This window comes from Eretmochelys imbricata, chromosome 15 (genome assembly GCF_965152235.1).
Source record: "Eretmochelys imbricata isolate rEreImb1 chromosome 15, rEreImb1.hap1, whole genome shotgun sequence".
Lineage (NCBI taxonomy): Eukaryota > Metazoa > Chordata > Testudines > Cheloniidae > Eretmochelys > Eretmochelys imbricata.
In genome coordinates, this window is record NC_135586.1 from 2855853 (window position 1) to 2872589 (window position 16737).

General features: G+C 47.5%; 2 protein-coding genes across 6 annotated transcripts in view; both read left to right on the forward strand.

The window, feature by feature from the left end:
* The window catches only part of OSBP2 (oxysterol binding protein 2), a 354387-nt gene that overhangs the window by 65453 nt on the left and 272197 nt on the right, over window positions 1-16737 (forward strand). The window lies entirely within an intron of this gene.
* Window positions 2-15562, forward strand: LOC144275497 (uncharacterized). The gene is made up of 4 exons (XM_077834783.1): window positions 2-1901; window positions 2651-2731; window positions 4395-4566; window positions 10734-15562. Exons 1-4 carry the CDS (start codon window positions 1896-1898, stop codon window positions 10877-10879), a joined length of 405 nt encoding a protein of 134 aa, XP_077690909.1. The 5' UTR covers window positions 2-1895; the 3' UTR covers window positions 10880-15562.

Consider the following 16737-nt stretch of genomic DNA (forward strand, 5'->3'; position numbering starts at 1 on the left):
GCTTATTAGAGCGCAAGCATGGAATTGGATTGCTGATAAAATCCTAATGTGGATAAATCTTCCTGCCTTGGATCCTGAATTGTGAAAGAACTTTACCAGTGTAAGGGGGAAATAGGGCTTGTGAACATCCCTTAAGAGTTTTCTGCAGAACTGGGTGCACAGTGTATCTGGTGTTCTGGGCCATACAGCAGTGAGCCAGTTTTTTTAAAAGCCCTTGGGGTAGTTTTACAGTAAGCACTGTGACTCCTGCGCAGCTTGAGATATTTACAGGGGAGGGCAGGACTCACTTGCCTTTGTCTTGCAGAATTTGGGTTCACAGCTTGGGCAGTGAATATTTCAATGAATACTTCACAGCTGTGGGTGGGACTCTAAGGAGATCGAAAACAGCAGCTCCCATTTTAAAGCCAGAACAATGCCTGTGTCTCACAGGCTGTGCCTACGCTGCTGCTCTCACTGCTAAAACTTTTGTCCTTCAGGGGTGTGAAAAAACAGCCCCCTGAGCAACAAAAGTTTTAAGCACCAGTATAGACAGCAATTTATCACCGGGCGCTGTGCTCCTGGCCATAAACCTGCCACCGCTTGAGAGGGGGGCTGGCTTTTTTTGTTGCTGGGAGAGCTCGCCCCGGCGATAAAGCGTGTTTATACTGCCCATCTCCCAGCGCTGCCGCGGCAGTGGTGTAACATGGGTGGTGTAGACATACCCACAGTCGCAGCCTGTTTACGATGGGCCTACAGTATATAGGTTCTGTGTGAATGAAATCTGAGTTTAGTTCAACTGTTGACATGTCACACACTCAAAAATATTACCGTGATGATGGTGCAGGTCTGACCGTCATGTGCTTGGGTGGTTGCATTAGGTGTGGCTGGCAAAGCTGTATGTGAGGTATACCAATCAAACCTTTGTCACACAATCATGTATTCTGTAGATGGTACATAGTTAGCAAGCAATATATTTTAGAAATGTTCAAAAGTTTAAATTTTTATTGGCATTATATTTTCCTTTCACACCAATAAATCCATGTGCAGGTCTTAGAGGGCAAGAGAAAAATGTACATGGAAAGAACAAAACACAAGTCAGACACTGATCACAGACTGAATTCTGCCTTCTTGGAAATGGGGTCCATGTAAGGGAGGTAGGAAGGGAGCGTCCTGTATTTGGAGAGGGAAGGAGGGAACACCTTTGGGGCAGCCTGATTTAAAAATAAACATCACTTCCCACATCCCCCTGAGATCTGGTATGTTAGAGGTAGGCCTGGTGTGGGTAATGTAGGAGAGGCAGTGGAAGGGGCATGATAAATGCTATTTCTCACATACCTGTGTCGCTTGGGGCTTTTTGTTCTGCGTCTGTACAGTGCCTAGCACCCTGGAGTCCTGGCCATGACTGGGGCTCCTCGGTGCTACTGCAGTACAAATAATGAATACATGGACCCTAGCACTTTGTGTGTGTCTGTGTGTGTGTGTAATTGCACGCACGACAAAGCAGGTGAGTAACTCACCAAATTGCCAGCAGGGAAGGTGAGAGGTGGGTAAATGCATTGATGACAACCTGTGGGGGACTAGGGCTCTGTCTGCACTAAACACAAAACTAGTTCTGTGATGTATGACAGCAGGTAGTGGATATAGCTCTTTCTCTGGGTCACAACTGTCCCAGTGTAGATGGGGTCAGCTGATTTCTCAGTGTTTGTTTGTAAAGACACCTGGTCAGCTTCCATTGAAGTTTGCTCATAGCCAGAGTGCTCTCAGGATGCTTTTGTGTTAATGGGAGAATTGTCAGTGGTGTCTCTGGTTTTGTTTGGTTAAAGCCCCCAAGAAGCAAACATCTGAGAAGGGGAACTCCTGAGAGAGACGGAAGGTCCCCGAAACTGCCCCGTTTTTGGCATGTGTTGATTCTGGATATGCTGGTGAGCGAGGTATAAAGAGCTAGCGGGGAGGGAGGCAGGCACCGAAGTCCTCTATGCTCTCTGAGCTCATCCACTGGAACAGGCAGAGGTTTTGTTGTGGACTGGCAGGCCCTGAAATGATCCAGTGGCTGTGGGGAGTTTGTCCCTCATGATCACAGTGGTTTGCTGAAGGGCAGTGGATCCTGAGGCTGCCCCATGCTTGCTGGGAGCTCATCTGAGCAGCTTGGGGCTATGAAGGGGCCTATGTTTATTCAAGTCAAAGAGAACAATGTTTAACATGGAATAAAAAGGGATCTTTCCTCCTTTTTTTTTGAAACACTAAAGATGAGCCATGTTTTGCCAGTATCTAACGTTGAAAATAAGCACAGACACGCAGCCCAGACTGGGAGTTGTGGCTGTCCAAGACCATGCTTAATTCCTGCTTCGTTATTCCAATCGGTGTAGCATGTTCAGCGTAATACCAAAGTATAGCCAGGAGAGCCTCCCTCCCGTGGCTTGCAGACTGGATCACAGTCAGTCGGCTGCTTTTTTTATGGGGACTGGGGATCTTTTTAATCAGGCATGCCGTACAAACAGGGCTTTGTTCCAGACACCCGCTATTGCAAAGCCTTGGAGCGGTTTCCAGTTGCTGTCAGCGGGGGTTTAATGGGTACGTTCATTGTGCCATGGCAGGAATGTCAGCCAAGATTGCTTATTCATCTATTTTCTCTGCAAATAAAAACTTCCTCTTGCGTCTCCCCCGTTCCCAGGAGGCACCGAGGACGAACTGTGCTGTCTGGATGTGGCATGTTTCTTGGCCTCGTCACTCAAAGGGCTTTCCTGACCGGTGGGTAAGGGATCGCATTTAATAGACGATAGAGCTGATAAAGTAGGCTAACCGCATGAGTGCCTAACCCCTGTGACTGCTTTGAGAAAGCAGCTGAGACTCTCCTCGCCCTGTTTTTGTGGGTAGTTTTCTTGAAACAAACCACCCCTTCGTAAATGTCGTTCCTTGACATTTTGTGGTGGATCAGAGTGATGATTTCAGATGATTTCAGAGTTGTGCACGTGAGAGCAAGTGGCATGCATGAGATTAGCTCATTTTTCTGTTTGAGTCTGAAATGAACATGTAACGAGGGTATGGAAGGGGTGGGCTGAGACGCTAGGTCAGCTACTCTGGAGAGGTTTTGTGGACAGACGAGGTTGTGTATTTTGCCTTTCTGTGCAGTGTGAAACCCTAAAAGGGCATTTAAGTCTATTGTGGCTTTGTGGAAATCATACGCCAGAGCTCCTGCTGGCACTGATTAATATTCCCTGGCTACTCAGCCACCAACGCGAGACTATCCCCTTTCGTTATAATGATATCATATTGGTGCTATTGGAGAGCATAGTTCAGCAAAGGCTCTTGAAGCACGTTACTGGTATTAATTAAGCCTTATAATCACCCCTTGAGGTAGGTCAGTGTTGTTATCCCCATTTTACTGAAGGAGAAATGGAGGCACAGAGGTTAAGTAACTTGCTGAAGGTCACCTAGTGAATCAGTGGTAGTCAGGAATAGACCTGAGGAGTCCTGGTTTCCAATTCTCTGCTCCAATTACAAGATGACACTTGCCTCTCTCAAAAACAGGAATTCACATGCCTAGTTAAGTTTACGAAATGGTGCTTAAATCCCAATGAAATGCGGTGCCTGGAACAGTCGATGCTTGTTACGGCTACAAGGATCATCCATTATGTGGGTGCAATTGCATTGAAACCTGCAAGAACTGAGCCTGTTTATATCAGGGCTGAATTTGACCCATTATGTTTGCAAATGGCTATCTGTCCCCGTTCTGAAAATAACGGGGGCCGTAATCACCCGCTGCGCGTGTCTCCTGAATAATGCCAGCGTTTACTGTAGCCCTGTGTCGTATTCATGTCACCCTGGGGGGCTTGCCAGCATATACATTAACTTCTCACGAAAGCTTTCGAATTCGCCACATACCAGCAGGGCTGTGAAGTACCACAGGGAGGCTTAGCTTGGCAGCCTGCTAAGGGGAGAGGAGTGTGAGAGGAGTCTGTCAGGATGACTGTGTTGGGCCTTTCCCTCTGCCAGGGACTCTCAGGGAGGGAGGAGAGTGTGCCCTATTGTGACCATTGCAAGACAAGGAAGCATTGTTCTCTCTTTCAGTGGTACACGCTCTCTCTCTCTCTCTCTCTCCCTCTCCTTACAAGCACTGTACTTTCATGGCTGGGGAGAAAAATAGGGGAGATGCCCTTTTAAGGGTGTAATGAGGTTCATGGAGCTTCCTTAAACATCTGGTGGTGATCAGCGGTGGTGCCATGGTGATAGGTACAATAGATACAGAAAGTCAGTGAGACACTGCTGTGACTTCCCTTTTCCTTGAGCTTGATGTTTCTCTCTGTGGGATGGGGTGGTAGCTGTCGCATCCCACTGGCTCTTGAGAAGTTCTCTCTTACAGGGGGTTTCTCTTCTGCTTTCTTCCTTGTCTTTTCTTCCGTTTTGTTTTATTTCAGGCCAGGGGAAGATCAGGATTGTGCAGCTTCGATAGGTCCTGTTATGAGCTTGAACAAATAGACCTCATCTGGCCGCAGAGCACATCAGAGGTTAAGGATACCAGCTTACTGTATTCCTGGTTTCCATTGGAAATGGAATTGGGTGACCTACAGGATTCCAGTCTGGGAGGAGGTGGGTTAATTTTGAGTCTGACTCTAGTCTTGGGAGGGTTGGGTCAGTTTTCTCTCTCAGATGAGCCGGCCGTCAGTGCCCGCCAGTGGATGAGTGAGTGGGAATTATCATAGTGAGCAGCTATTAAGGTTTCTTCAGAGACCCAGTTCAGCTTTGCTGTGCCTATGAGATCCTCCTCCTAGGGCGGGAGAGCTGAGGTGCATCCTGAACTCGTGTCCTCTGTGTCCGAAGCTGATGGTGCCAAGGTCCCTGCAGAGGCTCACTTGGTGTAATTTAGTCAGTTCTTGATTTCTCAGTCATGTCATCCTTGGGGAGGGAGACCTGAGTGGCTGGAATCCTTCTGTTGCTAATCTGCAGAAAGAGCAGATTCCCATTTTCTGTCTCTGGATTCTTGAGACCTGAAATGTTTGTGGGGACCCCGATCTCCCTTAGGAAACCGAGCCCTTCTCCGCTTCCAAATTTGGATCCATTTGCTGATTCCAATGCTGGAGTTACAATACCTCAACCTGAACAAAACCCCACAGGTCTAGTGTCTGGAGAATGACCCTGCTGTTCACCTTGTCTGATTGGTCGAGAGTGCGACCTGCTAATCTAAAATTGTAAAAAATTAAAGCTCTGGTTTTAAGACCAGTAACGTTCTGCTGTTCACGAATGTCCGTGTGCACTCACATATGCTTCTTAGGTGATACAATATCACCTCCTTTGGTGCTTGAGTGCAGGATTTCCTGCCAACATGACACCACAGATGAATAATGTTAGCTCTTCCTGGGATTCTAATTCTTTTTTCAAAACAGCCAGGTAAACAGAAGAGAACTCTTGCAAGAGCATGGTTACATCCTGCTCCTCCCTGGTGCAACAGTCAAAATCAGTTTAACAAAACTCCAGGCGCCCTCAGGGATTAATTAACAAACCTATTGTTCCACGGGCAATTGTGTTTGAAAAGTCTGGGAAGAAGACTGGATACCAGCAGAGGTATTTCTGGAAAGATTACTGCTCCTCCTGGTCACCACCTGGTAAGTCTAGCCTAATGAAATAAGTGGACAAAGAATAAGAGGAAGAAAGCACTAGGTAACTGGAGGATGAATAGACCCATGAGCGCCAGCCAGCGTGGTGTTGTGTGGAACAAAAGTAGTGAGACAAACCATTGCTTTGTTGGATTGAATTACGATGTTATTGGATGAAAGGAAGGTCATAGCTATGATGTGTCTGGAGTTCACTTATTACTAGAGACTGACCAACTGGAGGGAGTTGATAGAAGAGCAACACATGGTTGAGGAATTGGAGGGATGGATTCATAAGAATATATAGCTTGGCCAAGTGATGACTAGTGTGTGACATGAGTCTGTGTTTATATGACAATTGTAAATGTAAAGGAGAAATTATCTAGTGTGGTGCCAGGGCGTACAGCTCAGAGTACTGGGGTGAAGTCTTGGAAGCTGAATATCAGGGAATGCTGCCTGACAGTGGGATCCTTGCGTCTGTGGAGAAGCCTCCAAGAGGCTGTGATAAATGAAAGGGGGTAGCTCCCTTTTATGGACACCCAGACAGCCAGCTAGCTATCAAATCCCTCTTAGTAGTTGTTCTCTACTTGCTTTACCTGTAAAGGATTAAAAAGTTTCCTTAGATAGGTAAAAGGAAGGGAGCAGGCACCTGACCAAAAGAGCCAATGGGAAGTCTAGAACTTCTTAAAATTGGGAAAAAACTTCCCCTTTGTCTGTCTGTTCTCAGGAGAAGCAGACACAGGGCTGCAGCTATGCTGTAAGAGCTTGGGGCCAGGTATGAAAACTCATTAAATCATACCTAGAAACTACTCATTTGAAACCCCAGATATGTAAGCAGATCAGAAAATGTCTAGGAAGACGTGATTAGGTTTATCTCTTTATGGCTTGTGGACTTCTCTCTGCTTAATCCTAGGTGCTTTTGTTTTGCTTGTAACCTTTAAGCTGGACCTCAAGAAAGCTACTCTTGATTCTTAATTTTTGTATTTGTTTATTTGTAAATCTAGCAATAACCTGAGTTTTCAGATGTATTTTCTTTTTTTAAATAAAATGTACCTTTTTTAAGAACAGGATTGAATTTTTGTGTCCTAAGAGGTTTGTGCACATATTGTTTAATTAGCTGGTGGCAACAGCTGATTTCCTTCGTTTTCTTAGTTCTTCCCTGGGGCCGGGGTGTGTGTGTGAAAGGGCTTGAGGGTACCCCACAGGAAGGAATCCCCAAGTGCGCCTTCCTCTGTTCTCAAAGGGGTTTTTCTACTTGGGTGGTGGCAGCATCTACTCAGCCAAGGTCAGAGAGAAGCTGTAACCTTGGGAGTTTAATACCAGCCTGGAGTGTCCAGTATGAATTTTTAGAATCCTTGCAGGCCCCACCATCTGCACTCGAAGTGCCAGAGCGAGAGATCAGCCTTGCCACCGTGGCAGAGCGGTGGGATCATTCTGAACCAGAGGCACAGACCTCAGGATTTTAAAAGGACACATTTTCCCTTTTGGCAGCCTGTGAAGCCAGGGAGGATTTTTTCTTTTCTTTGCTGCCTGAGGGGGAACAGGCACGAAAAGGGTTCAGCCTGTCAAGGGAGTCCAACAAGCAATTAATTTTTTTCTAGCATCATGGCCAGGGCCGTCCCTAGCTGTTCTGGGGCCCCGTGCAGCCCCTCCATGGGGGATGCATGTGGGGCCCCAGTCCTCTGCGGAGGAGGAGCTGGGGGGCTGGCCCCAGGCCTCCATGGGGAGTGGGGAGGGGGGGTGGCTTGGGCTGCAGGGAGAATCACCCCCCAGCACTCACCGGCGGCTTGGCTGGGGCCGGGTTGCTGCACTCCCAATGCCGGTGAGTGCTGCGGTCCAGCCATGCGTCAGTGCTCAGGGGAGTGGGAGTGGGGCTGGGGCGGGGCAGAGGCGGGGCAGGGCATGGCAGGGGCCCTGGGCATGAGCCAGAGCAGGGGCTGGAACAGCACGTTTGGTGCCCCAAATTTCCTGGTGCCCTACACAGCTGCGTGCTTTGCATATGGATAAAGGGGGCCCTGATCGTGGCAACGAAATAGCTAGGCTAGAGTAGAGCAGTCCTATGGATGAGGTTGTGGTCGGGCACTGAAACCCTAGAGCAACCAGTCTTCCCAAAGCGGCACACCACAGAGAAGACAGACCTAGATCAAGCCCAGACATCCTATCCCATTCCTGAATTTCTGTCATGGAGCTGGAGACCAGAGACTTCTCAGGAGGGAAGGGTCAGCCCTCCCCCACCCGAGATCCCAGTACCAGGATGGAGGGATGCCCTTAACCCAGGCTGAGTTCTACTTGCAGAAGAAAGGAATTTCTTCCTAGAGATGAAGCTCTTGGAGGTTGAAGAGAGGAGAGAGGTGAAGCGCTTGGAGCTGGAAAAGGCTACACTGGGTCAGCCAGGTAGCCCTAACAGTCCTCCTCCAGGTACCACTCCCCAGTCCAAGAAATTCCCCACATACAAGGTAGGTGATGATACAGAGGCCTTCTTAGAAAATTTTGAAAGGGCCTGTCTTGGGTACAGCCTCTTCCCAGACCAGTATATGGTGGAGCTGAGGCCACAGCTCAGTGGACCCTTAGCAGAGGTGGCAGCTGAAATGCCTAAAGAACACATGAACGACTATGAACTTTAAAAAAAAAAAAGCAGGGCGGGGGACAGAATCCAGATGGGGCTGACACCCGAGCCTGCCCGTCAGTAGTTCAGAGCCCTACGGTGGAAACCGGACGTGGCATTTCCCCGACACGCCGACCACGTTGTGAAACATTGGGATGTCTGGGTCTCGGGAGGATCGGTCTCTCCCCTAATGCAAACGGAGCCATTCCTAGAGGGTGTCCCTGAGGAGATAGAATGGTACATCCTCGATGGGAAGCCCAAAGCAGGGGAGATCAGAACCAAATGGGTGGAGGTGGCGGTGAAGAAGAAAGCTAGTAGCAGTTGGTGCGGATACCAGAAGGGGCAACCTGAGATGACACCCCACCATTGGAGTCAGCCCAAGGCCCCATCTCGCAAGGAGGAGCCCTCCACAGAGCCAGAGAAACCACAGATGCCCTCTCTTCCCTCCACCCCACTCTCCAACCACCCACCTCGCTCCAGCCCACAGACAGCTGGGCGATGCTTCAAATGTAATGAGCTGGAGCATGTGAAGGTCAACTGCCCCAGGAGCACCAGCCAACTGCAACTCATCACTCTGGGGTCCCAACGAGAGCCTTCAGACCCACATGCCTCGCAAATACCCCCAGAGAGAAGGAAACTGTGAGTGTGGGCGGGAGGAAGATTACTGCGTGGAGAGATACTTAAGCACAGGTGTCAGCTATCCACCAATCCCTGGTGGACCCCAAATTCATCAACCCAGAGGCCCAAGTGACAGTGCAACCCTTTAAGGCCAACTCTTAACTTGCCTACAGCCAAGTTGCCTGTCCAATACAAGGGCTGGTCAGGAATATGGACTTTTGCAGTCTGACGATTATCCCATCCCCATGCTGCTGGGAGAATACTTAGCCTCACATGGTTGGCTAACAAAAAAGGTGGGGATGGTCACCCGCAGCCAGGCTAAACAGGCCTCCACACCTAACCCCATTCCTGAGCCTCCTACAAGAACCCAGTCTATGGCAGCAGTTGTAGATCCAGTTCCTGGGACCTAGCCAGAACCAGCCCAGGGATCAGAACTGGTGGAGCAGTCAGCACCAGAGCCTGTACTTGCAACCCCACCAGAGTCAGGGGAGTGAGCACCAAAGGGCTTGCACCTGCAGCAGCAGCTAACCTGGTGCAAAAATCTCAACCGGAGCCTGAAATACAACCTAGTGCACCAGCGGAGAGTGGTTCACAATCAACGGAGACACCCCCATCAGCTGCATCACTTCCAGTGGGACCAAGCCCAAGTCCACAACCCAACGAGGAACTAATGTCTCCAGGATCAAGGGAGCAGTTCCAGGCAGAGCAGGAAGCGGATAAAAGCCTCAAAGGAGCTTGGTCGGCGGCACGGGGTGACCCACTGCCTCTCAGCTCTTCAAATAGGTCCAGGTTTGTTGTAGAAGGAGGACTCTTATACAAGGAAACCTTTCTAGTTGGCACAAGGAGGGCTGGCGTCCTCAGAGACAGTTGGTAGTTCCAACTAAGTAGTGTATAGGGAAAAACTCTTGAGCTTAGCCCACGATCACCCTAGTGGCCATGCTGGGGTGAACAGGACCAAGGACCGTTTGGGGAAGTCATTCCACTGGGAGGGAATGGGCAAGGATGTTTCTACTTATGTCGGGTCTTGTGAGGTGTGCCAGAGGGTGGGAAAGCCCCAAGACAAGGTCAAGGCCCCTCTCCAGCCACCCCCCGTAATTGAGGTTCCATTTCAGCGTGTAGCTGTGGATATTCTGGGTTCTTTCCCTAAGAAGACACCCAGAGGAAAGTTATACATACCGACCTTCATGGATTTTGCCACCTAATGGCCGTAAGCAGTAGCTCTAAGCAACACCAGGGCTAAAAGCGTGAGCCAGGCATTGGCAGACATTTTTGCCAGGGTAGGTTGGCCCTCCAACATCCTTACGGATTTGGGAACTAACTTTCTGGCAGGGACCATGAAACATCTTTGGGAAGCTCATGGGGTGAACCACTTGGTTGCCACCCCTTACCACCAACAAACAAATGGCCTAGTGGAGAAGTTTAATGGGACTTTGGGGGCCATGATACGTAATTTCATGAATGAGCACTCCAATGATTGGGACCTAGTGTTGCAGCAGTTGCTCTTTGCCTGCAGGTCTCTATATCACATCCTAGTTCACCCTTTGAACTAGTTTATGGCCACAAAGTTATGGGACCATTACAGTTGGTAAAGCAGCAATGGGAGGGGGTTACATCTTCTCCAGGAACTAACATTTTGGACTTTGTAACCAACCTGCAAAACACCCTCAAAGACTCTCTAGCCCTTGCTCAAGAAAACCTGCAGGATGCTCAACAAGAGCAGAAGGCCTGGTATGATAAACATGCCAGAGAGCATTTCTTCAGAGTAGGTGACCAAGTCATGGTCCTGAAAGCGCTCCAGGCCAAGAAGATGGAAGTGTCATGGGAGGGGCCATTTATGGTCCGAGAGCGCCTGGGAGCTGTTAATTACCTCATAGTGTTCCCAGACCCTACCCTAAAACCTAAAGTATACCATGTTAATTCTCTAAAGCCCTTTTATTCCCCAGAAATCGAGGTTCTCCAGTTTACAGCCCAGGAGAGAGATGACGATGAGTGTCCTGAAGGAGTCTATGAAGGAAAAAGCAATGGTGGCGTAGAAGAGGTGAGCCTTTTGGACTGCGAAGTGCACCCGCCACCTTCCAGAGACTGCTAGATAACCTTCTGGCTGGATTTGGGGAATTTGCCATCGCCTACCTTGATGATGTGGCTATAGTCTCAGATTCATGTGCAGAACACCTGGAACACCTCCAAGCTGTCTTCCAGCGCATAAGGCAGGCAGGATTAACCATTAAGGCCAAAAAATTTCGAATAGGCCTAAACAGGGTAACATACCTTGGACACCATGTGGGCCAAGGTTCTATCAAGCCCTTACGGGCTAAAGTAAATGCTATCCAAAATGGGCCTGTAAGTCAGAGAAGCAGGTCCAATCCTCCTTGGGCTTGGCTGGGTATTACCAATGATTTGTACCACACTACAGCCAAATTACCACCCCACTGACAGACCTAACCAGGAAAAACCAGCCAAATGCAGTTCAGTGGACTGAGAAGTGTCAAAACCTTTAACCAGCTTGAGGCGGCCCTTACATCTGACCCTGTACTAAGGACCCCGGACTTCGACCAACTGTTCGTCATAACCACAGATGCGTCTGAGCGTGGTGTGGGAGCAGTTTTCATGCAGGAAGGACCAGATCAATAATTCCATCCTGTTGTGTTTCTTAGCAAAAAACTTTCTGAGAGTGAAAGCCACTGGTCAGTCTCAGAAAAGGAATGTTACGCCATTGCATACGCTCTGGAGAAGCTACGCCCATATATTTGGGGATGGTGTTTCCACCTGCAGACTGACCGTGCTGCACTGAAGTGGCTTCAGACAGTCAGAGACGAACAAAAAACTTCTTTGGTGGAGTTTAGCTCTTCAAGATTTTGATTTTGAAATACAACACATTTCAGGAGCCTCTAACAAAGTGGCTGATGCACTCTGCTGGGAAGGTTTCCCAGAATCAGCCAGGTAAAAAAGTCCCTGTGTTCTAAGTCATTGTACTCCTTGAAATGTGAAAAATACTGTTTAGTTCTTCATGTAATTAGTAGTAAAATTAGAGGTGCATGTATCTTATTAACTCTGTTTCCTAAACCTCCAGGAAGAAATCCCAGCTGGTGTGGACCCAACCTGAACCAGGCTGGCCAGCACCATCTGTGATTTGGGAGACCCGTGTTAAATGAAGGGATGGGGTAACTCCCTTTTATGGACACCCAGCCATCCAGTTAGCTGTAAAATCCCTCTCAGTAGTTGTTCTCTACTTGCTTTACCTGTAAAGGGTTAAAAAGTCTCCCTACATAGGTAAGAGGAAGGGAGCAGGCACCTGACCAAAAGAGCCAATGGGAAGTCTAGAACTTCTTCTTAAATTTGGGGGAAAAACTTCCCCTTTGTCTGTCTGTTCTTGGGGAGAAGCAGAGACAGGGCTGCAGCTATGTTGTAAGAGCTTGAGCCAGATATGAAAACTCATCAAATCATACCTAGAAACTACTCATTTGAAACCCCAGATTTGTAAGTAGATCAGAAAATGTCTAGGAAGACGTGATTAGGTTTATTTCTTTTATTTCTTTATGGCTTGTGGACTCCTCTGTGCTTAACTCCAGGTGCTTTTGTTTTGCCTGTAACCTTTCAGGAGGTTTCCAAGTGATAATATTTAAAAAACAAAACAAAACTCTAGTTTGTGCCCTTTCTTTTGTTGTTGCTTCATGATGAATAAAGTAAGCCTGGGAGATTTTAAATAAATAATTCCCTGCTTGTGTGAGACCTTAGAAATAGCCAGTATGAGAAGTCTAGTGTTCCCTTGTTTTGCTCAAGGAGTCTGTGGATGTTTCAAAGCACCTGTCTCACATTAATCAAAGAGTGTTTATGTGTGGAGGGGGTGAGGAGAGGCAGGATTTGAATCTTTTAATAAAGGTACCTTTTAATTTTCATCAGCTAATGAACTTTTAACAAAAACAAATGAAAAAAATCAGAGCTGTGAACAGTCTGACCTAAAATCTGTTCCCCTCTGTCACTTTCCCACTCTTGGCTTTTCTGTTGTCTTCATTTCACTGGTTCTCCTCACCATCTTCCAGGGCAATCAGGCCCCAATCTGGCAATATAAATAGGCAGAAAAAAACTGAGAGCAAGAGAAGTGAAAGAGGGTTTTCTTTCAGGCCTAGTCGAGCCCATAAGCCCATTTCCCCCCTTCCCTTTCAGGTACCTTGGAGTTTTCAGTCTCCTCTTTAACTCTTCCCCTTCATGGGCATGCATCGGTGTGTGAATTGTATGAGAAATGTGATCATGTAATTCATCTAATATCAAACCTTGTTCTACAGCCTTAGAGGCACATGCAGTATCTGTTGTACTACATCTGACTCTGTATTACAGACATAATCCACGAAAATCATTTATAGCCAAGGTACACAGTCAATGGTGCTTATATAACAGACTACAGATTCAATATTACAGGAGAGAATAGTAGCGAACGCTGACATATGTAGGCCATCTAAATTCACATCCAAGTTACCTCAGTAGCTGATTGCCGCATCCTCTGAACTATGCTGAAGGAAGGCTGTGCTGCTGGCTGAAAAGGAACCATACGTACTACACACCTGCTGGCTAAATTATTGCAATCGTTGAGATGGACGAGAATTTATCATGTAAGTCAACAAGGACCTGTAAGTATAAGTGTGACAAAATATGACATGCTGATAAAAGTTGTAGAAAAAATTGCATGGAATTATATTATCTGACAAATAGTATGTGATTTTTTAATTAGTCTTGGGTGGGGCCGGGGAGAGCATCTGTCTGTATATACAAGAGGTGAGGGTATGCACAAGGGGGCAGGGTGAAAGTTGCACTCTTGGGCATTTCCTGGCTTCTGAATTCTTCACTTTTGCAGCCTTTGTGTCCTTTTAATGTGTTTTTTGATTGAGTGTGTGTGTATGTGTGTATATATATAAAATAAAATTAAGCATATACATATTCAAATACCTCATTTTCAGAATGACATGTTGGAGAACACATGTGCCCCACACTGAGAAGCTGATTTTGGGCTCCTCAGATCCAGGCATACAGTTCAGGAACTGGCAGTCACACACATTAAATCGGCTTCTCTGTTCTGGTGACTGATGACAAAAGTCTTCCTCCCCACCAGGTTCTGGTGAGACCACATGAAGAAGCCCTTTTTTAAAAAAAGTTTCTGCTAACGTGACTGTGCCTAGGGCAGGGTTCTGTGAACAGTTTTCAAGACTAATTTTGTTGTTGTTTGTTAAAGCCTTGGCCATCTCCATTGCAGACAGTTTCTCAACATGGTTTGACGTGTGTAGGGCAGTGTAGACCAGGGTCTGTATTGCCATCCCGTAATATCTCTGGTGATATCATGGTAATGGGAGGCTTGACATAATCAGTGGAGCCATGCAAAAGATACGTGAAAACCTCAGAGCTTGCGGTTTTCACACTGGTGTGATGTCACAAGAATGGTGCAGTTCTGTGAAAAGCTGCCAGATCGGTGTGATTGGTTTGGAATGACAGCTGAGCCACTTCCCCTCCGGACCACACGCAGTTTTAGAAAGCAAACTCTGAATTTTCTGATGGTTCATCTTGAACAAACATCACCTTTAAGCATATGGAAGTTCACATTTTGTTGCATGTTTGAAGGCACGAACCCTATGGGCCAGTCTGCGCTGAAAACGTATATCGGCATAGCAACGTGTCTCAGAGGTGTGAAAAATCCGAACCCCGGAGAGACTTAGTTAAGCCGCCCTACCCCAGATGTAGACAGTGCTAGGTCAAGAGAAGAATTCTTCCGTCAACCTAGGTACAGCCTCTCAAAGGTGGATGAACTACAGTGAGGGGAGAACCCCTGCCGTTGCTGTGGTGAGTGTCTACACGTCAGCACTACTGCAGTTCAGCTGCAGCTGCGCCACTGTAGTGTTTTAAGCGTAGACGTACCCTATTTCACAAAATGTTGCAAAATAGCCAGACTTTGCCAGTTGGAATGACCCAGAATGAAATTCTGAATGTTTGCAGGTGTTCTGAATTTCACACCAGCTTCCTGATAAACCCAGCTAGGATAATCCTAGAATCATAGAATCTCAGGGTTGGAAGGGACCTCGGGAGGTCATCTAGTCCAACCCCCTGCTCAAAGCAGGACCGATCCCCAACTAAATCATAATACTGCTGCCATTTGCACTGGGAGATTTCGCAGGAGGTAACAACTCTAACTCTGCAGCTGCCACTCAGGGGAGCTCATTTTAGCTTGGTGGCATGCAGATTTTAAGCCCACTAGAAATGTCCCATTCATCCCACATTTTTACTGTAACAAACCACTTGGTCCCCTGGGTGAGCCTTATCAAAAGGTAGCACTGCATTAGATGAAAGCAACAGAGCTGTAACTCCTAGCCTTACGGAAAAGAGAGACTAACTCAGGGTGGGGATTCGCCTGCTCTTTGAATATATAAATATCAGGAAAACAATTGCAACAAAGTATTGTATTGTTTTCTATGTAGCCAGTTTTACATATGCCTGCTATTGGAATTGTTTGTATATACAAGTGTCTGAAAAGTGCTGGTGGAACAATATCATTCTGTTTCGTTTTGTTCATGACTTTGTCTTCTGTGTCCATCTTATTTTACTTTTGAGAAACTGTTTTCTTTTGTGTGTATTTTTCCTGATTTAATTCAATGTACGGGATTCCCATCATCTGCTCTGGGCAAACACAGCTACCATTTCACCACGGCTAAGTGCGTGTCTTGAGTTAAGTAGACTAATTCCCCCATTCCTGCTTTTCAACAGTTTGTAAATAAATGTTGCCTGTCTCAAAGGCTTTGTGGCTTCTTTGTTCTTTCCATGTATTGTCATTTTTCCAGGATAAAGGGAAATAAGACCAGGGTTTTGTTACCCAGATCAGTTCAATACTAACAAAGGCCTAGTTGTATTAAATTGAGGTTTGTGATCACTGCATTCCATCTTTCCCTGTTAGATCAACAGACCAGAAGGGACCACTGTGATCATCTAGTCCAGGGGTCTCAAACATGTGACCCACGGGGTTATTTCCTGCAGCCCCCCAAGCTCCTCACACCACCCTGGGCCACCGGAGTTATTAACTGCATGCTGCCAAGCTCCCCTCCCCCACACTCCCCCTCCACCCCCCCAGCTCACCATGTCCCTGCTCCTCTGCCTACCTCCAGGTGCTTCCTGCTGTCAAACAGCTGTTTGGTGGCACTTAACGCTTTCCAGGAGGGAGGGGGGAGGAGCGGGAGCTGTGAGCTCAGGGGAGGAAGCGGAGAAGAGGCGGGGCGGGGATTTGGGGAAGGGGTTGGAAAGGGGCAGGGAGGGGGCGAGTTGGGGTGGGGACTTCGGGGAAGGGGCGGGCCTAATGGAAGGGATGGAGTGGGTGCGGGGCTGGGGGCAGTGCGGTGAGGGGTGTGAGTGATGCGGCTCTTGGGCCAATGTACTAGTCCTCATGTGGCCCTCATGGTGATTCGAGTTTGAGATCCCCGATCTAGTCTGACCTCCTATGTAGCACTGGCCAGAGAATTGCCCCATCATAATGCCTGTTTGAACTACTAAAGCATATGTTTTAGGGAAAAATCCAATGCTGATTTAAAAATTGCCCATGGTGCACAGTCCACCAGAACCCTGGGTAGATTGTTCCAATGAGTAATTACCCTCACTGTTAAAAAGGTATGAGCTCTATTTCCAGGCTGTTTGTGCCTAGCTTCAACTTCCAGCCATTAGATCGGGTTAGACTCTGCTAGATGGAAGAGCCCACTATAAAATATTTGTTCCCCATGAGATACTTATGGGCTCTAATCAAGTCACCCCTTAACCTTCTCCTTGGTAAGCTCAACAGAGCTCCTTGAGTCTATCACTCTGTGGCAGGTTTTCTAACCCTTTAATCATTCTTGTGGCTCTTCTCTAAACCCCCTGCAATTTATCAACATCCTCCTTGAATTGTGGGCACCAGACCTGGACATGCTATTGCATTCGCACCAG

Bases quoted from the DNA above. Each gene is read 5' to 3' on its own strand.
- LOC144275497 (XM_077834783.1), top strand. The intron at 2,732-4,394 runs GTAAGGGATCGC...GTTTTATTTCAG, and splicing joins AGGGCTTTCCTGACCGGTGG to GCCAGGGGAAGATCAGGATT. The intron at 4,567-10,733 runs GTGGGTTAATTT...TTTATTCCCCAG, and splicing joins GGATTCCAGTCTGGGAGGAG to AAATCGAGGTTCTCCAGTTT.